This window comes from Symphalangus syndactylus, chromosome 2 (genome assembly GCF_028878055.3).
Source record: "Symphalangus syndactylus isolate Jambi chromosome 2, NHGRI_mSymSyn1-v2.1_pri, whole genome shotgun sequence".
In the NCBI taxonomy this organism is placed as follows: Eukaryota; Metazoa; Chordata; class Mammalia; order Primates; family Hylobatidae; genus Symphalangus; species Symphalangus syndactylus.
In genome coordinates, this window is record NC_072424.2 from 145,920,788 (window position 1) to 145,942,382 (window position 21,595).

Consider the following 21,595-nt stretch of genomic DNA (forward strand, 5'->3'; position numbering starts at 1 on the left):
CTACAGATGATTTAAAGTATATAGGAGGATGTGTTCAGATTATATTAAAATATTACACGATAATATATAAGAAGCTTGAGAATTGGAGGATTTTGGTATGCCGAGGTTCTGGAACCAATCCCTTCTGGATACTGAAGAATGACTGTGTGTGGTTTTTTTCATGTGAATGAGTTTGCCAATTGATAACACCTTCCTAAAGTGATGTGGACTCCTTCCTGAGATTGTGTTGAACCTTTCATTAAATAATGAGTCTGATTTTTAATAATATCTTTTTTTTCCTGCTAGCCCCCAGAGGTAATGCTGAAAGTACATCTAATAGACAGGTAAGTATGTTTATATTTTACTCTTAACCATTTCCTTTTTAAATTATAAACAATAAAAATTCAAGTTATGTAGATTTGCAATGGCCAGTACCTTCCAAGAAAAGAAATAATTCAAGGGAGGCAAGCTTACTGTCTACACCCTGTGGGGACTAAAGCAACCTTCTAGAATTCTATCTGAAATCACCAACTTGTTTGAAAAAAATTATTATTTGAACTTTCATTTATTAAGAAAAATTTCTGAGTTCTCTTGTTTGGTAGATTTTTTTTTTTTTTTTTTTTTTTTTTAGAGAAGGGGTTTTGCCATGTTGTCCAGGCTAGTCTCGAACTCATAGGCTCAAGCAATCCACCTGGGATTACAGGCATGAGCCACCGTGCCTGGCTGAATTTTTTTCAAGCAATTGTCTGAGTGTTTGTAATTTGGTTCTTGCATTTTGTCAGGGAGGTTGCAGGAGCAGGAGGCATCCTCCATACACAAGTGCATTTCTGTTTCTTTTTGGGGTCCCAGCAAGACAAGTGTTGGGCTCCAAAAGGGACTTTCGGCTCCTGCTGTGTGTTCACAAACATGTGTTTGTGTTTCTGGCTCTCCCTCTCCATTTGCAAGTAAAGGATGCAATGGTGGTGTCCTCCAGCACCCAAAGCCACAACCTATTTCAAGTCAAGAACATTTTCCAGAAGACAAACATGAGGGGATTCATGTCTGTCTCCTTCAAAGCCGGGACAAAATCCCCACTTCTTTGCTGCCACGAGTCAATTTGTGATTTATTTTGTCTGCACCTGTTTGATGCCAGGTCGACATTTCCTAAGGCAAGCCCCTGTATTTGTTGTGGGTTTAAGTGGAGGCAGCCAGCACACACCTTGGATGTAATTGAAAACCATTTCCTGAGGAAAGATGTGCTTTCCTTTGTTTAGCAAATATTTATGGTTTTAACTTTAAATCTCACCGCAAATCACTTACACTTTAAAACAGGGCTGGTCTGAAAGTAATTACCCTCCCTGAGTGCCAAGACCTCCAAAAGTTGTTTTCATTTGCAACTGGCAATCACTGTACTCATGCGCTCCACGCATCTTAAATAAACTCAGTTCAAAGCACACGCCTCCTGCTTCAGCTCTTTTTTCCAAAAAGAGAAACGGAAGCAGTTTCCCGCTCCTTTTATAGTGCCTGCGTGGACACGCGGACCTCCATGCCTTTCACACTGTGGCTATTTCAGCAAACTGCAATCTTGGGATGACCCTAACAGGCAAGCCAGCTGCGGCTCCTACCGGCCGTGGCCACTGACGGCCACCATGTTTCTTTGAAACATCTCAAAGAATAACATAGTGCCAGCCAGCAAGGGTTTCACTATATGCATGACCCAGACAGGAACTATCAAAAGAAGGGATCACAGGAAGGTGCATGATGCTAACGTGGAATCCGAAGGAGCTCTTTCCTGATCTTTTCAGCTTCCACTGCCACTCCAGAGTAATCAGAGCTGATATTAAACAAGTTAAAACGTTAGTCCACCGTCTCCTCCCGCAATCCTGACCATCTTTAGAGACTGTTAAAATACTTTGACAGGTTGTCTTTGTGTACAACTAATTTAAACCTCAAGTTTAGTGTAGGAGATGGGTTTGTCTTCTCACCTCTTCAGATCTTTATCAAGGGGAATAAAAGCCAACCCAGAAACCTCCTAAACTTTAAAATTTAATTATTTGAAATAATAAAACAGAAGAAGGGATCAACATTTGTCAGAATTGGCACTCTTGGAAAACTAAGTCTAGGAGATTGTATATTGCTTTTTTTTTCATTCTAAATTACTTTTACTTGAAAGTCAAGGTGCTGAGTTACAGTTGTTTATCGTTATAATAAGCAAACTTTTTAAGTTGGATTTCTTCTTAAAGAGGTAAAATAGTGAACAAAAAAGATAAAAAGGAAAATTAAGAATCAACTATGCCTTTATCAAATTTGAAGCATAAGTTATATTATTAAAATTATTATTGTATAATCAACGTGATAAGACATTCTGGAAAACATTTAATGTATTTAGTACTTAGAATATTTACAGTGGATGTTTCTTTTTTGAAACGATATATTTTTCCCAATGTTTCTATCATGTCAAGGAAGGAAAGTGTTAAGAAGTTACCAGTGTCCAAAATGTCTTCATCATTCCTCATTCATCCTTACACCTCACATGACCTGCCCAGCCCTCTTTGGTTCAGTTCATTCCCGGAAGCCAAGCCTTAGTCTTCACAGATGAGTGACACACACCTCTGAATAGAATGTCTCTTTTTTGTCTTTTCTTTTCAGCCAAGGAAACAAGGATAAATGGCTCACACACCGAAGGCAGTTCCTAGACACGTGGGAAATTCCCTCACCAAAGAGCAATTAAGAAAACAGAAACAGAAACACATAGTATTTGCACTTTGTACTTTAAATGTAAATTCACTTTGTAGAAATGAGCTATTTAAACAGACTGTTTTAATCTGTGAAAATGGAGAGCTGGCTTCAGAAAATTAATCGCATACAATGTATGTGTCCTCGTTTGACCTTGGAAATCTGTATGTGGTGGAGATGTATTTGAATGCATTTAGGCTTAATTTCTTCACCTTCCACATGTTAACAGTAGAGCTCTAGGCACTCTGGCTGCAATCCTACGGCTTTCCCTAACCCCTGCAGTCACTTCCAGATGGCTGTGCTTACAGCACTGTGGAATCATGTTGGAAGCTCCACATGTCCATGGAAGTTTGTGATGTACGGCTGGCCCTACAGGCAGTTAATATGCATGGGCTGGTTTGTTTCTTGGGATTTTCTGTTAGTTTGTCTTGTTTTGCTTTCCAGAGATCTCGTTCTTACAATGAATCACGCAACCACTAAAGCTATCCAGTTAAGTACAGGTAGTTCCCCTGGAGGAAATGATATTTTCAAACTGTCTTTGGTGTGACACTTTGGCTCAAAGGATCTTTGCTTTTCCGTTTTAAGCTTCTGTTTGAGTTTTGCCCTGGGGTTTGAATGAGTCCTAGGGAGTCATTCCCGTTGGTGGGGAGGCTGCCTAGGAGGCAGTAAATCCAGTTGCGGTGTGACCGAGCTGGCTAACAGGCTTGTCTGCCTGGTTTTTCTCCTACACATGGACATTATTCTCCTGATCCTCCTACCTGGTCCACCCCAGGGCTACCGGAAGGTAACATCTTCACCTGAACCAATTCTGAGCAGTCAGTCTCCTTACTGAAGGTACAGCCGGATACACGGTGCCACCGGGGCTGGTGTTGGCAGCTGGGAGGAAGTGCCTGAGGGTACCCACGGTTCCTTTCTGCTTTTCTGAATGCATCAAGGGTACGAGAACTTGCCAATGGGAAATTCATCTGAGTGGCACTGGCAGAGAAGGATAGGAGTGGAATGCCCACACGGTGACCAACGGAACTGGCCTGCGTGCATAGCCAGCTGCCACCCTCAGGCCTGGGCCTAGAGAACAGGGCGCCCAGTGTCTTTAAGGAACCGTTTGGAGGACAGTCTGAGAGCAGGAACTTCAAGTCGTGATTCTATCTCGGCTCAGACTTTTGGGTGGAAAAAAATCTTCAGGGCCCCAAATCCCCTGAGACATGCCTTGTAGAATGATTTTGTGATGTTGTGATGCTTGTGGAGCCTCGCATAAGGCTTCTTACTTATTTAAACTGTGCAAGGTAAAAATCAAGCGTTTGGAGCCACAGAGCCAGCTCAAGTACATGCCAATGTTGTTTAAGAAACAGTTATGACCCTAAACTTTTTGGATAATCTTTTATATTTCTCACCTTTGAATTTAATCATTTTTCTTAGATTAAAATAAAATATGCTATTGAAACTATATTAGTCTTTTCTTTTTTTCCAGCTAAATGCAGACTTTGGTAATTGCTTAATTGTACAAGCGTCCTCTGTAAGGGAGGGAAAGTTGAGGGCTCCGGGCAGAAAGAATTGGAACCCTGGCTGTGTCCCTGAGTGGTGTGTAACTTTAGACATGACCCCCCAGTTCTCCCTCTGGGATGCAGGGATGCTGGTGGTATCAATGAACCTCCTCCTTCCACACATGGGAAGAGAGTTATGTGAGTTGTTAATGTACGTAAAGGGCTTGGAACCTGCACCCCAGGTGTACCACGTACACGTGTTTACCCTGACCATGTGGAAGGTCATCTGTCCGTGAGTCTTAACTCCACGCTGCTCAGTGCTGCTGAGGTCACCCAATGCTATGGGAACCTTCAGAAGAAATAAAAAGAGTGCCTTATTTTGATTAAAGCTGGTGGCCGGGCACAGTGGCTCACACCTGTACTCCCAGCACTTTGGGAGGCCGAGGCGGGTGGATCATTTGAGGTCAGGAGTTTGAGACCAGCCTGGCCAATCTAGTGAAACCCCATCTCTACCAAAAATACAAAAATTAGCTGGACATGATGGCGGGTGCCTGCAATCCCAGCTACTTGGGAGCCTGAGGCAGGAGAATCGCTTGAACCTGGGAGGGGGAGATTGCAGTGATCCGAGATCACGCCACTGCACTCCAGCCTGAGCAGAAGACCAAGACTCAGTCTCAAAAAAAAAAAAAAGCTGGTGCTTTTCTCCGAGTTACACAACTAGAAGCCTGAGGATGCCTTGATCTGCCCCTCCCCCACACCCCTCGTCCCCCACACCCTCATCCCCCTCCCCCACACCCCATGTACCCCCACTCCTCACATTCCCCTCCCCCACACCCCACGTACCCCCACTCCTTGTGTTCGCCTCCCCCACACCCCCTGTCCCCCTCCCCCACACCCCAGGTCCCCCTCCCCCACACCCTGCAACCCCATCCCCCACACCTCGTGTCCCCCTGCCCCACACCCCACGCTCCCCACAACATCCCGCGTCCCCCTCCCCTACACCCCACACCCCCCACAACATCCCGCGTCCCCCTCCCCCACACCCCATGCCCCCCACAACATCCCGCGTCCCCCTCCCCCACACCGGCATCCCTGCCTCACTTAGGCTGTCGTGTTTTCCTTGGACTGTTGTCGTAGCATCTTAACTGGACACACTTCCTCCAGGATTCGTTACTGCCTCCTGGTCTTGGTAAGTTCTCCCAGCCCACCCCAACCCCACACACCATTTTCTCTCTATTCAGAAAAAAAGTGATCTTTGTAAAACTCTGTCTTAGCATTGGCGATGACAATTGTGCAGTAAAGACAATGCTGTGACGGGCATTAGCAGAGGGCTGCTGTCAGGGAAAGCACTAGCGGAGGTGGAGCTTGAACTGGGATTTGAAGTAGGTAGGAGAGAATGAAGTGTCCAAGAAGTCTGAAAGAGCTTGAAAAAGACAGGAAGGGAAAGGGAGTGGGGAGCCATGGAGCCGGCGCAGGTGGTTCTTATTGCAAAATATTAAGATTGCAAATCCAAACCAGAAATGTTTCTCTTACCTAGGCCATGTGGCTGCTTCTGTTGAAAGATGCCTCCTTCCCCAAACCATCCCCCACTCGCCTCATGTCTGAAAAGGCTTTCCGGCATTTTTGTCAAAAATATCTTGGTTGGAGATTTATTTTAGAAGCATACTGGACCAACTCGTAAATCATGCCCATCATTGCCACATCAGAAATTTTTTAAATGATCAAGGTGAATGTTTTCAGCTTTTTTTTTGGAATCAATGTACAGAAATGACTGACATGATTGTAAGCTGCCAATTGGACACTCGAGTCAGGCAAACAACAAAGCTACTCAAGAAAGACAATATGGGCTGGGTGCGGTGGCTCACACCCGTAATCCCAGCACTTTGGGAGGCCGAGGCGGATGGATCACCTGAGGTCAGTAGTTCGAGACCAGTCTGGCCAACATGGTGAAACCCTGTCTCTACTAAAAATACAAAAAAATTAGCCAGGCGTGGTGACAGGTGCCTGTAATCCCAGCTACTTGGGAGGCTGAGGCATGAGAATCACTTGAACCCGGGAGGTGGAGATTGCAGTGAGCCGAGATCATGCCACTGTACTCTAGTCTGGGAGACAGAACGAGGCTCTGTCTCAAAAAAAAGAAAAAAAAAGTGTGAATATATAATTATACAATGCTCGTTTATCTTTGTCCTTATCCCCGTGTGTTGTCTGAGGTTGGTCAGTCTAGTATGGGTCTAGTATGGTACTCTGGGCTCTGCTGAACTGGCTGTGTGCTTCAGGCCGGGCACGGGTGGGCTGGAGTCTCATCCTTCTGGGACTTGTGGGTCATGAGGGGCAGGCTCCTGCACAGCTGTGGCTGAAATGCAAGAAAGTCAGCGGGACTGCACAAGCATATTTCAAGCCTCAGCTGTGACCTGTCTGCTAATATCTGAATCTGATGGCCAAAGTCTGTCACGTGGGTCAGAGCAAGTCACAAGGCTGTGGCAGGGAGTGGATGCAGAACGCCCCTCACAGTTATGAACCTCACCACTCAAACTCCCATCGACACACTCTTGTCTGCTGAACCTCCTTCTGACAAAGCAGAAAGGCCAGGGAAGGGCGTGCACGCTGGGGCAGGGTCAGGCAGTGGGAAGTCGCAGATATGGGGGTTAAACGCAAACGGAACAGGGGCCTCCCAGCTTACCAGCAGCATGACCTGTAGGCCACAGGGTCCCAGCCTCCTCAATTTCAGACCCTGGACCAGAAAATGGTGTCATTGACATCTCGCCCTCAGAGTTACTGTACTTGGAACAGGAGATTGTACGTGTAAAGGCTGATGTGAAACAGGCACTCAACAAAGGCTATCAGGAACTCAAATATGGGTGTCAGAACCATTTTGTATCAAATGATTCTGGATTTTCCTCTTGAAAGAGAATAAAGGACGGGGAAAACTGAATCCACAAACCTGAGCAACACACATCAGGCCAAAATTGCAGGTCTTAACCACCTACAGAAGGAACTCTCCAAAGGTGATAGGGGAATTTTATGCTGACTCCTCAGAAGTGCTAGCAATTGACTTCGCTTATAAGGAATAGAAACTGGAAAACCAAACCCCAGCGGCCTAAGTCCACGAATTATTTTTCTCAGTTAACAAGAGGACAGGCAGAAATCGAACCTGTGTGCTGATGCAGCCAGCAGCGCCGCCCCTGCGCCCTGGTCCCTCCTCTCTGCCCTGCATCCCTGCGGGGAGGCTTCGCCCCTGCACCCTGGTCCCTCCTCTCTGCCCTGCATCCCTGCTGGGAGGCTTCGCCCCTGCGCCCTGGTCCCTCCTCTCCGTCCTGCATCCCTGAGGGGAGGCTTCGCCCCTGCATCCCGGTCCCTTTTCTCCTTCCCATCCACGGGGGAGGTTTCACCCCTGCAGTCTGGTCCCTCCGCTTCTGTGGAGAGAGGCTTCACCCCTCCGCCCTGGCCCCTCCACTTCATCCTCACGCTGCCCAGAGGGCTCCTGTGTCTTTGTGCATCTGACCAGACAGGACGCATGTTTTTATGAAGAATTATTCTGAGGTAGGTAACAGATGGAGAAGAAATTTGAACTTTGGAGGGGATATCCAATATCCCTTGGAGAATAAATGTTGAAGGAGCAGGAGGGTGTCTTGCTGAGAAGCTTCAAAGGAGGGGCTACAAAGTAGAAGGTCATCAATATATTGAATAAAGTAAGAAGCAGAAGGGTGGAAAGAAAGTAAATCATGAGGAAGAGCTTGGCTGAAGTAATGAGGGCAGTCCAGACAAGCCCAGCTCCAGGCCTGAGGAAGAGCCCCTCTTACAATCTGTCCATATGTCTCATGGTTTCCAATTCCAAAGCATGGATCTTCCGTCATGTAACTCCTTCCAGCACGACTGACCGACCCGCTCCAGCACCACAAGCCATCAGCATGGACTCAGCCATGACGGTGCCCCTCCCATGCCCAGGCCTGCCCTCCCACCATCCCTTGGCCACGCAGCTTCCTAACCCATCAAGTCCTGTTTACATTCCCCTCCTGAGCGAGGCTGTGTTTTCTCACCATTCTCTCCAGTTGGCCCTCCCTGGGTTCCATCTCAGGGAGACCATCCCTTCCCTGCAGGGCAAGGCATCTCCACATTGACTCATTGACTGCCTTGTCTTTGTCCTGTGTACCCTCTGCCGGTTCAGACACTGAGGACAGGCGTTCCTGCTCCTGAGCTTGTGAGAGCTACCAGCTCTGAATACATGGGTGGAGGAACTTGGATGTGTGATGCTTGCTTGGTTGGTTGAACAGATACCAGCTCTGAATGGGTGGATGAGTTTGGATGTATGATGCTTGCTTGGTTGGTTGAACAGGTGCAGGTGTTCAGCATGGTGCCAAGGGCACCCCAAATGTTCAACACGTGGGGGTTATGAGTGTCAAGCACGTCCATGTGAAGAGACCACCAAACAGTCTTTGTGTGAGCAAAAAGGCTGTTTATTCACTTGGGTGCAAGTGGGCTGAGTATAAAAAGAGAGCCAGAGAAGGGAGATAGGAGAGGGGCAGCTTTATAGGACTGGGGCAGGCACTGGAAAGTTAAAGGTGGTTATCTATTGTCAGCAGGGGAGGGGGTCACAAGGTGCATGGTGGAGAGATGATGGGACTCATTGTCCAGGAGAAGAATGTCACAGGGTCGATTGACCAGTTGGGGCAGGGCAGGAACAAGTGATAATGGTGGAATGTCACAAGGTGAGTTAATTAGTTAAGGCAGGAACTGGCTGTTTCATTTCTTTGTGTTTTTTCAGCTGATCCAGACTTCTTGGCTCCCGCAGGCCATCTGGGCACATATGTGCAGGTCACAGGGGTTACAATGGCTGAGCTTCGGCTCAGAGGCCTGATATTCCTGTCTTTTTACTTATAAAGTTATAAGAAAAGATAAAGAAAATACAAGTTTTTACTGGGGATTATCGGGGTAGGGGCAATGTTTCTCAGGACTGCTTCAGGTGTGAGCAGGGGATTGTCGGGGTGGGGGCAATGTTTCTCAGGACTGCTTCAGGTGTGACCAGGGACTGCGTGGACACTTAAAGAAAATTTTATAATGAGTTAGTCCAGTAAGTTTCAGGTCTAGGGTGCATTTTTTATGTGGCTAAGAAGGTGCCAGTTAGCATGTTTTTGAGCTTGAAATTGTCCTAATAGAATAAATAGCAATTAAGCATAATAGCTTTAAGGTGGGTGGCAGTGAGTTTTTAGGCCAAGGTAGGAATAATGCTTTACATACCAAGGCCTTTTGTCCCTATTTTCCATCATACGAATAGGACCCCCTGGCATCAAGCCAAGAGTCTATTATATTACCTTTTTCCCAAAGGTGTGAGTGGCGTTTTGAATGGAGGAGTTCAATAGTCCTGACTGCAGATCCTACGCAAGAGAGATAATAAGTAAAATAATCTTTGTCTCCTGAATTAAGCTGAGGCTGGCAAAGACAGAAATGCCCTCTAACAACCAACAGCATACTTTTTGTTGCCCTGGATGCTAGTCTGGTTGCCAAATATGGGGAAGGAAATGAGGGGCTGTTCGAGGCGAGCCAGAGGCTTGTATCCCACATGGAAATGGTCATGAAGGGAAGAAAGAATAGATTGGGCTTGTGAGAAAGGAAGAATGAATTTTCCATGATCTAAGAACCACTTGCCCTAAGTTGGAAAAGACTGGTAGAGCAGATTTTCAGAAGGGGAGTAGGTGGGGGTGATAGAGAAGAAAGAAACAGAGTGGCCTTTTGCAGTGAGGGCTGGAATATTTGCGGGTGTGGAGGCATTTGCTATCATTATTATTATTATTATTGTATTTCTTTATTTATTTTTTGGCTGTCCTGTTGGCATAAGCATTTCCTTTAGCAATAAGATCAGTTGCTTTCTGGTGTCCTTTACAATGAATGACCCCAGCCTTGGCTGGCAGGAGAGCAGCCTTAAGGTGGGCCTCTAAAAAGTATTAGGGCGGCAGCAGCCACCGCACGCAGACACGAGGGCCAGACTAAAACAGTAAGGTCAAGTTGTGTGGACAAAAAGGCTACAGGGCGTGGTCCTGGTCCTTGTGTAAGAATTCCAACCACACAGCCCTGCACTTCGACTCTGTGTAATGAAAAGGGTTGGTATGAGGCAGGGAGAGCTGTGTGGGAACAGTTTTTAGACCTGTTTTCAAGGGACAGAAAGAGGAGTGGGGAAAGGATTTAGGATCTATGGGGTCAGCTAGGTTTCCCTTTGTGAGTTTATGTAATGTTTCTGTTAGGATGGCAAAGCCAGGTATCCAAAGGCAAAAGTATCCAACCATGCCCAGGAAGGAAAGGAGTTGTTGTTTTGTAGAAGGGGTTGGGGTTTGAGAGATCAGCCAGACACGATCGGCAGGGAGAGCACGCATGTTTTTATGAAGAATTATTCTGAGGTAGGTAACAGATGGAGAAGAAATTTGAACTTTGGAGGGGATATCCAATATCCCTTGGAGAATAAATGTTGAAGGAGCAGGAGGGTGTCTTGCTGAGAAGCTTCAAAGGAGGGGCTACAAAGTAGAAGGTCATCAATATATTGAATAAAGTAAGAAGCAGAAGGGTGGAAAGAAAGTAAATCATGAGGAAGAGCTTGGCTGAAGTAATGAGGGCTGTACCTGAAGCCTTGAGTCAGTACAGCCCAGGTAAGCTGCTGGGACTGATGGGTGTCAGGGTCAGTCCAGGTAAAAGCAAAGAGAGGCTGGGCTGAGGGGTGCAGGGGTATAGTGAAAAGGGCATCTTTAAGATCAAGAACAGAATAGTGAGTTGTGGAGGAAGGTATTGAGGACAAAAGAGTGTACGGGTTGGACACCAGAGGGTGGATAGGCAAAACAATTTGGTCGATAAGGCGCAAATCTTGAACTAACCTGTAAGACTTGTCTGGTTTTTGGGCAGGTAAAAGGCAGAACTTGAATTATGTAAACCAAAAATAAAATGCTAAGCCCCCCCACCGACTGAATGAACCACTTCTTGGCCAATAGGCTCCCAAAGAAACCTGACAAACTAGTTCAGGCTTTGATGGGAAGTGGGAGAAAATCTTCAACTCTATACATGCAACAAAGGACTAATATCCAAAATCTACAAAGAACTCAAACAAATCAGAAAACCAAACCAAACAAAAAAACAAACAAACGATCCCATCAAAAATTGTGCTAAGGACATGAATAGACAATTCTTAAAAGAAGATATACAAATGGCTAACAAGCATAGGGAAAAATGCTTAACATCACTAATTATCAGGGAAATTCAAGTCAAAACCACAATGAGATACCCCCCTACTTCTGTAATAATGGCCATAATAAAAAAAATCAAAAGATAATAAATGTTGGCATGGATGCCGTGAAAAGGGAACACTTTTAAACTGTTGGTGGGAATGTAAACTAGTACAACCACTATGGAAAACCTGTGGAGATTCCTTAAGAACTAAAAGTAGATCTACCGTTTGATCCAGCAGTCTCACTACTGGGCATCTACCCAGAGGAAAAGAGGTCATTATATGAAAAAGATACTTCCAGATTCATGTCTTCAGCAGCACAATTCGCAATTGCAAAAATATGGAAATGGCCTAAATGCCCATCAATCAACGTGTGCATAAAGAAAATGTGGCATACACACACACACACACACACACACACACCATGGAATACTACCCAGCCGTAAAAAGGAATAAAATAATGGCATTCACAGGAACTTGTATGGAATTGGAGACTATTATTCTAAGTGAAGTAACTCAGAGATGGAAAACCAAACATCATATATTCTCACTCATAAGTGGGAGCTAAGCTATGAGAACACAAAAGCATAAGAATGATACATTGGACTTTGGGGACTTGGGAGGAAGAGTGGGAGTGGGGCGAGGGATAAAAGACTACACATTGGGTAGAGTGTACACTGCTAGGGTGATGGGTGCACCAAAATCTCAGAAATCACCACTTAAGAACTTATTCTTGTAACCTATTGAAATAAAAAAAAAAAACTATTGAAATAAAAAATAAGTTAGAAACCTATTGAAAGAAAAAATAAATTAAAAAAAAGAGATTAACTAAGAGTGTATCATCTTTTAAAGGCTTAAATAGGAAACAATTGGGTTTTTTTTTTTTTTTTTTTTTGAGCCAGAGTGTCACTCACTGTGTTGCCCAGGCTGGAGTGCAGTGGTGCGATCTTGGCTTGCTGCAACCTCTGCCTCCTGGATTCAAGGAATTCTTGTGCCTCAGTCTGTCAAGTAGCTAGGATTACAGGTATGTGCCATCATGCCTGGCTAATTTCTGTATTTTTGGTAGAGATGGGGTTTCACCGTGTTGGCCAGGCTGGTCTCAAACTCCTGATCTCAAGTGATTCACTCACCTTGGCCTCCCAAAATGCTGGGATTACAGGCATGAACCACCATGTCTGGCCAGAAACATTTGTCATCTATTGTCTCTAAGGACATGACCTATGAGACTTGTTCTACATAATAAGAACCCTTGGTCTCCACGACCCCTTCTCTGAACACAGACACTCCTCCCTATGGATTCTGGAGTGTTAGGTAATAACTCAAGTCTTTCAACCAATTGCCAATCAGAAAATCTTTGTAATCTTTGAATCTACCTATGACCTAGTAGCCTCCCACCCTTGCTTCGAGTTGTCCTGCCTTTGGTATGGAACCAATACACACATCACATGTATTGATTGATGTCTTGTGTCTCCCTAAAATGTATAAAACCAAGCTGCCAACCTATAACCCAACCAAAATGTACAAAACCAAGCTGCCAACCTATAACCCAAGCAAAATGTACAAAACCAAGCTGCCAACCTATAACCCAAGCAAAATGTACAAAACCAAGCTGCCAACCTATAACCCAACCAAAATGTACAAAACCAAGCTGCCAACCTATAACCCAACCACTTTGGACACATGTTCTCAGGACCTCTTGAGACTGTCTCAAGCCAGGGCTACTCATATGTGGCTCAGAATCAACCTCTTTAAATATTTAATGGAGTTTGACTTGTTTTCATGGACAATTCAAATCTAGTCTGTCTGATCAAGAAAAAAAATAACCATGCTGTGCTAAGATCCTTGCTGGCTGGAATCGATGAGCATTAAGCCTATTAAGAAAGAGCCCTGCCTCTCCGGACACCCCAGTGGTGCAGCCCAGCAGGGCTTAGCTTCCTCAGCCGTGGCTGAGCTGCTGCAGGTAGGCTCAGTTTGCAAGGACACCTGAGTAGCAAGGCCACTGGGGAGACACAGCTTTTGTGGTGCTTCCTCAAAGTCCACTGTGGCTTATTGAACCTACAGGAAAGGGGGGTTGACAATCACTGGAGGGAGGATGGATTCTGGAACAGAGTGTCTGCCAACCCCCAGAGTGGTCATAGGATCCATAATTTCCCAAAGAAGAAAGAAATCAAGAAACAAAAGGAGGGAGGAAGGGGCTAGAATGGAGATGAAAAGAGGAAGCGGAAGGGGCCAAAGAGAGGGGAAGATGTGGTGGAAGGTGAGGACTAAGCTCTGATTTTTTATCTTGCCCAAATTCCTATCTAAGGGGTCTGGGGAGTCATGCCCTAGAAATAATAAATCCTCAATGGATGGGTTTTATTTAACCCTATATATCATGACTTACTTTCCAACCTGACTCTGGCATAACATTACGAGACAAAGAAGAAAATCAAAATATTTTATGCCAAAACATGATTTTTTGCCATATTTTGAAATGGCCCTGCAAAGCTGTTCTTTGTGGGGGAAATTTGCATCTGTAGAGAATCTCTATTAACATACCTGGATCTTCTTCTTCCAGACCCTCCCAGTCCTAAAGAGATTAACTAAGATCTGAATAGGAAACACTTGTCACCTATTGTCTTTAAGGGCAGCCACTATAAGACTTCAAAAGAACTTTGGTCTCCACAATTTTTGTCTTAACCTGAACATTCCCTTTCTATCAATCCCAGGTCTTTAGACAAACTCAACCAATTGTCAACCAGAACATGTTTACATTCATCTGTAGTCTGGAAGCCCCCGCTTTGAATTGTCCTGCCTTTCTGGACCAAACCAATGCATTTCTCAAGTGTATTTGATTGATATCTCATGCCTCTCTAAACTGCATAAAACCAAGCTGTGCCCGACCACCTCAGGCACATGTTCTCAGGACCTCCTGAGGGCTGTGTCTCAGGCCATGGTCACTCATATTTGGCTCAGAATAAATCTCTTCCAATATTTTATAGAGTTCGATTCTTTTCATCGACCAAGGGATGAGCCTCATCCTTCCTCCCCTGTACCTGGGCTTGCTGGCGATGCTCCCACCAGGGCACCCCTTGCTATGCCACTGCTGCCCTTTGCCTTCAAGCACATCCCAAGCCCCATCTTCTTCTGTGAAGCTTTCGGCACCACCAGAATCAGAGCTTTCCCTTCCCTCAGCATCTGGTGAAGATGGTGGCCACCATTGCTGAACTGAGTGGAATGACTCCGCCTGTCCCTGCTCACTCTGGGAGGAATGTCCCGGGTCATCTCATCACAGTTTACAGCAGGGCATTTTCCTCCTCCCCTACAGAGACAGTGCCAGACTCGGGTTTGTCCATTCTCACTGTACCAAGAGCCTCCCCTGCACATAACCCCACTGAGGCTCAGTCACGTCTAACTCAAAACAGTCAATGAACGCAAGCTGAAGGCAGGGGGATGTCAGACCAAAACGCATATATTCCTGTGGGTTATATCAAAGGCTAACCAGCATTGTGGGATCACAAAAGAAAATGGTTAAAAGACAATGACTTCCACATTTCCCTACCCTGGAATTCTTCAAAACATGCAAATATGGAATGAATGCTCACTGACAGCCGTGATTGTTTTCCACAGAACTCTGCTGTTGGTTAGCATCAATCTTACATGCAAAACCTGAAGCACACGGCTTGAATTATCATGTGAATGTGAATGTATCTTTTTCTGAGGTCTATTTTTGTGTTTGCCTGCTCTTCCAAAATTTTCATGTCCTGCTAAAGACCCAGGGATGAAATGGTCGCTGTGGCTTCCCCTCTGCCTAGGCATTTTATGGCAGCACTGGCGTGGAAGGCAGCTGCCAGCACAGTGATGTGGGGTGGCCGCAGAGGCAGGCTGCAGTGCTGTGGGCAGAGCACGATCCACACAGCGCTCAGCTGCCTGCAGCCTTCAGCTGCTGCAGATGCCACAGGCCTGGGGATGTGGAATTCCCAGCAGATGGCAAGAGTGAATGTTACAATTAGCTTTCTTCCAAGTAGATGAAAGGGATTAAGGATGGGAAGGGTCTATTAGGTAATTTAATCCATTCTTTTGTCGTTCTGGCATTTGTCTTTAAAGAATGTCTTGGATCTCTCATACCCTGTAAGCCAGGGTTAGAATCAATGTGGTTAAGTGTCATGTATAGTTATGTAGAATTCAATTATGTACTCATCAGAAAAAGTGTGTTCAGAGTGAAAGGGATAGATGGGAGTGATTGAAAGGCATTTAAAGGTCTTCAATCACAGAGATCACTGCCTGTTATCAATGAGCTGTGAGGGGCACCTCTTCAGTTAGGCTGGATTGACCCGGTGGCTGTGGCTGGTGAGGCCGGGGTCCATGTTCTGTCCCCAGACGCTCTGAGGTTCGTGGAGGAGAGTGACATTCTGGAACCCACAGTCCTTCAAGGGTGCCACAGTCCTTCAAGGGTGCAAAAGCCATGGCTCCCCTCACCCATCCTCTCCTCCCTTCGCTTGACATTTCCAAATGTCAGGTGTGAGACAAAATCTGTGTCTTCCTGACATTTTTGATCCCATACATGTTATGCTGCGTGGGATCATCTGTATTTTTGTGTCATGTTATTACACATTTCAAATAAGATAATTTCCACGGACAAAATCCTGGGCAATGGGCCCTTGTGGGCTGGTGCCGCACCTGCTGGTGGCTCCTGCCCCACAGCCCTAGGTCCGCTCAGCTGACAGGGAGGTCGCCCTCATGGTACTGGATTCCCAGGAGCACTCCCAGCTGCGCATATGGAGTGCAGGACCTCTCCGCTTCTCTGCCCCAGCGTGGCCTCCTGAACCACAGATGGCACAGCCCATGTGCAGGAGGCGGGAGTTCCAGCTCCCAGGTGAAGCCAGGGAGGACAGGTGGGTGCCCAGGCCCTCCATACAAAGCAGGGTGGTTAGATGCACTATTGAAAAATCCCTCATCCGGTCCTCAGAGCAACCTCATCTCCCTGCACTCTGCCTTCCTGCTTTCACTTTGTCAGCACAGTCACGGGCGGGTGCTGGTGGGGTCACTCCTCAAAGAAATCTGCACCCATGTCCTGGTTTCAGGGTCTGCTTGAGGAAATGCCGCTGAAAGCCATGCGGATCCGGATTGCATACCTTTATTCAATCAGCAAATGGATGTTAAGCATCTTCTGTGTAGCAGGCACTGAGCTGGGTACCCACTCCTGGGTGTTAAAGATGAACAAGACAGCTGCAAGCTTTTTCTCATGGAAGCAATTGAACAAGGAACATGAGCATGAGATGTTCATGTGTGTGTGCATGTTACCTGGCAGGAGGGGGAGAGAAGGGGCTTATTACATAAGAAGCCCAGTATCTGCACTGAGCCAGGGGATGTGGCTCAGGAGTCCGTGTTCAAACACTCCAGGTAACGGGCAGCCCCGGACCAATGTCTTGTTCAGTCTCAGCAGCTTACACCAGGCCGAGAGTCGCAGAAGTCATTCCTGTAGATGAGATTTTCATCTATGTTTTACTCATTGTATTAGTATTCTCTGGAGAAACAGCTAATAAGATGTGTATAAACACACATACATACACATGTATACATTATATACACACACATAGACATATGCACATTATATACACACATCTATAGATTAGGCACACATATATACATTATATACACACATACATACATGCATTAAATACACAGTCATACACAGACATACACACATATACGTTATTTATTATACACACACATACATGGAGAGATGGGGAGATAGAGATTTGCTTTAAGGAATCGGCTCACGTGGCCGAGGCTGGTGGGTCCACACCCTGCAGAGCGGACTTGGGGGCTGGAGCCCCAGGAAGCCTTGGTGTCACTGGAATCCAAAGGCTGTCTGGACGCAGGATCCCTTCTTCCCCAAGGGCCCTCAGTCTTCTCTCTCCATGCCTTTACCTGACTGGATGAGGCCCATCCACCTAGTGGAGGGAGATCTGTTTTACTCAAAGTCATCTGATAAGTGTCCATCCATCTAAAAAATACCTTCACAGCAACGTAGAGATTGGAGTTGCTGGGTACCACAGCCCAATCAAGAGGACACAAAACTAACCACCACACTCACTTCTTAATTCCTCAGACATCGAACACAGCCTCTGTACGAGCCCCTAAGGAAACAGAGGTTGGCTTTGCCAAAAACTACCTTAATTTCTACATTTAACACACTCAGCTTCTTGTGGCTAAAGATACCGACCCCAGTGCTGCTTCTCCAGGGTCAGTGACAGACCCCAAGGTTCTGGTGCCGGGAACAAACCCTGACATTGTGCAGATAGATGAAACGCCCCATTGTGCGGGGGAGGACCCCGAGACTCCGAAATGGCACGAGGCGCAACCCGGCTGCACTGCTCATGCCTTGGCCCCTCATGCAGACCCCGGTCCAGGGTCCGAAGAGGATGACCATTTCTGTATATTCTGCACTGCGCCCTCATTTTGGACTAACAAGAAGAGGGTCTTTTTCTCAGGAGGCTGCCAGCATGGAACACTTGGGAGGACGCCCTTACTGAGTTTGTGGCCCTGTCCAAACTCCAGCCACCTGCACGTCTCAGACTCTAAATGTCACTTTTGTCATCCACAGAGCGGCACTTCCAGTGGGATGGCCCGGTGACACTCCTCATCTTGAGACGGGGAGTTGGTGGCTCTCACTGGCACTCAGTTTATTCACAGCTTGGCGATGCAACCAGCCCTTCTGCTCCACTGCCTTATCTGTCTCTGGTGAGCTCACCGTCCATGCCGAGGAGTCCCCACATTGGCAAAGAGGATGCAGGCACAGAGCAGGGAGAAAGCGCTCTCTCCAGGGAAGCCCCTCTGCTTCCCTCTCCTTGAGCTTTTTTCCCTCCACATCCTTGTTCAAGGCTGTTACAAAGCGACGTCTTTTAAAGCACAGCACTTCTCACATTTTGCATGATTCCACGCTCCTCCAGCATGGTGTGATATCAATATGTTAGGAATCATGCCCTATGGATTTCCTTCCAGCTGAAAACAGGAGCTTAAGAAAATAAAAAAGACATAAAGACACTGAATTGCAGCCTTGCTTCTGAGCGCTAACAGGGGCTTGCTGGGAACCTCGGCGGGGAAAACAGACCCCGTCAGTCATGCTCTAGAGAATTGTGTCTTTAAGCACTAACAAGGGCTTGCTGGGAACCTTGGTGGGGGAACAGCCCCCCATATACATATATATATGTATATATGTGTGCACATACACGGACCACAGCTCCTGTGCTGTGGTCCCCTCCCTAGGAACCTCCCTCCTCCCCTGCTGTGCTCCCCTCCCCAGGGGCCTTGCTCCTCCCCTGCTGTGCTCCCCTCCCCAGTCGGGGCCTCACTCCTGGCCCCTGGCACCTGCACAGGCAAAGGCTCTTTCATTACTTTTCATTACATTTCATTACTCTGGCCTCTGCCGCTTGCTCTTCTGGTCCTAAGTCAGTTTTTCCCGGCTTGCTTCATCATTTCAACTCCATTGGTTCAGTACTTAACACAGTGCCTCTGAACAGGTAAATTAAAAAAAGTTCGTTGACTGAATGAATGAGTGATTGTGTGATTCCACCTGACTTCCTACCAGCTTCCATGGATGGCTCTGACTCAGGGCAGTGCAGCAGCTTCCAGGACACCTTTGTGACCCTTGGCCGCCCTGAGACGAACTCCTCTGCCATCTCTAATCCTGGGGGAATGTGCCACCAGGCAGGTGGCTGGGGAATGGGGAGAGCTGTGTGTGCAGATGACAAAAATAACTACTAACTTTGCATCTGCAGAATACATGGGTGTACTCCTTCCTTTTTCAAATACTTTTATCAAATTCAATCCGGACTCAGGCCAGGTAAGGACTTTTATTTGCATTCCTCAATGAGAACACTCAGGGCTTGCACGCTGGACTTATTTGTCCAAAGTCACAGAGTTCATAATTGGGGTCTCTAGGACTCAAACTCACATTTTCTTTCTTGACTTCATCTGCCTCTGGGTGTCCAACTTAAAAGACAGTGCAGCCTGGGGTGCTGGGTTCCAGCGTAGATGCTACCAACCTTGTAGATACCTTCGCAGTTTCTGAGCTATTTCACCTTTTCATAAAAGCACAGGCCACTCAGAGTTTCCACCAGAGAGAAATGGCAGGGGCTCACAGGGACCCCCCCCACCCCCCCATGGAGATTAGAGAAATACACTCACTACATTCTTTATTTGAAGTTAAAATCAATTTGCAGAAAAGATAAGAAGAGAAACAGCGCCTTTATATACATTGTTGCTTACCTTAGTTTTCTACTTCTAAATGCAGTCATCTCTAAGGAATTCTAGGTAAAGGGCAACTGAGAAGGAAGGCTTTCAAGCACTCCCAGTGCCTAAGGATTTGCTCCCCTTTCTTGCACTTGGGAAGAAAATAGTAAAGTGTCTGGGAAGGAGAGTGAGCAAAGCTCCTCCTGCACCTTTATAACATTTCACTGGCCTCCCTTTGTGTAACCCAAGCTCTTGTTTCCAGGAAAACAGCGTCTTTCCTTCAGACACAACTAAAGAGCATCTGGAAGCGCCATCATTCCCTACAGATACGAGAACACGGTTCCGGGCCGGTTCCTGGGTCTGCACCCTCCTGGATGGCCCCTCACCATTCTAGGCCCAGTGAGATCACACGGAGTGGCTGAAACTACTCTCTATTTTCTTTTCACCCAAACTATTGCAATGTCTTAAAACAAAACTAACAGGCTCTCTTCTTCCTCTGAATCTCTTCTTCCTTACCTACTGCCATGGGGGAAAAAAGGGGATTTGTTGATTGAATCCTCAGCTCTGTGTAGGGAAAGGCATTTGCTCATGTAGAAAAGCCATCTCAAATCTCATCAGTTCAGAGCTGAAATACGCAGGGTTTAGAGCTCACTGTTTTTCCAAACATAAGATCCTGATTTTGGGAAAATAGTTAAAATTTCAAAAGCTTTTGGGCATCAGATAACTATTACAAAGCAATATTTAGATAAATTTCAGTAAGAATAAAGGAATTAGAAACATATGAATCACAATTTCCTTTGAAAACCACTTGCATTTAAAGATTAAGGGGCAGAGAGATGCTGCGTAATGAAACGTGTGTGAGGACTTAGTGAATTCGCAATGCTCAAAACATGATGGGGACATTTGAGGGAAAGCTGGTTGCAACGTTTATTCAGCCCCATTTAGGCCATGCAAATAAAGCAGTGTTCAGAGAGTTCTTAGAAATCATTCAGGACTTAGCATTGCTTAACTTGGGCCAAAGTGAGTCATGAAAATTTGATTTGTGAAAACACGCACTAGCTTTGTAAGTCTTTCCATATTTTCTCTTAGAAAAGTTATATGAAGATTCTCAGAGGTAGCAATTAAAGGTGCTGATAACTAAAGAATGAAAAATAATGTGACAGGTTCTTTTATCATTTCCTGGCAAATTAGTGTAGCTCATTTGCATTTAACAAATATTTATGGGGTACTTTTCTGTCAAAGTCACATTTTTTTCCTCAGTCAATGGCAGTCTCATATAAAACTGTTTCATAGCTTACAAAATATCCTAAGATAAAAACAAATAAATTAGAAAATCAGTACAAGTAGAACAAGAATTCAGAAGAAAAAAGATAAAGCTTAAGGTGCTGTTGGTGAACAAAATGTGTGCGGAAGGGACCTGTCCCACAGGAAAAACACGTGTGGGCTGAGCTGAGAACCACGGCGAGGAGAGAAATGGGATCTTCGCATCCCTATCAGACGAGACGAACGCGCCGAAGCCTCCCTCCCACAGTCTTGTTTCTGTTCAGCATTGCTGTCAGAAGCTAATCAGGTGATCAAGGAAAACCATCTATTTTTTCCAATTTTTTTTCTTTTTTTTTTTTTTCTGAGGCAGAGTTTTGCTCTTGTTGCCCAGGCTGGAGTGCAATGAAGCGATCTAGGCTCATTGCAACCTCTGCCTTCTGGGTTCAAGCAAGTCTCCTGCCTCAGTCTCCTGAGTAGCTGAGATTACAGGTGCCTGCCACCACGCCTGGTTCTTTTTTGTATTTTTAGTAGAGACCGGGTTTTACCATGTTGGCCAGTCTGGTCTTGAACTCCTGACCTCAGGTGATCCACCTGCCTCGGCCTCCCAAAATGCTGGGATTACAGGCGTGAGCCACCGCGCCTGGCTCCGACATATTGAGATGGACACTAAACTAATTCATTTCCCACCTGCCTTCTTTTCCAATAGATACATCAAACGATGCTCATTTTTCTGTGA

General features: G+C 46.0%; 1 protein-coding gene across 2 annotated transcripts in view; it reads left to right on the plus strand.

Annotated features, from left to right (window-relative positions):
• SMOC2 (SPARC related modular calcium binding 2) overlaps positions 1 to 4,138 on the plus strand; it is a 217,072-nt gene extending 212,934 nt beyond the window's left edge. For both annotated transcript variants that reach the window (XM_055269689.2, XM_055269690.2), the window contains exons 12-13: positions 286 to 323; positions 2,608 to 4,138. In XM_055269689.2, coding sequence (XP_055125664.1) covers positions 286 to 323; positions 2,608 to 2,625 — 56 coding nt within the window. In that variant the 3' untranslated portion in view covers positions 2,626 to 4,138. The remainder of the gene's footprint in view (positions 1 to 285; positions 324 to 2,607) is intronic.
• The last annotated feature ends 17,457 nt before the right edge of the window (positions 4,139 to 21,595 follow it).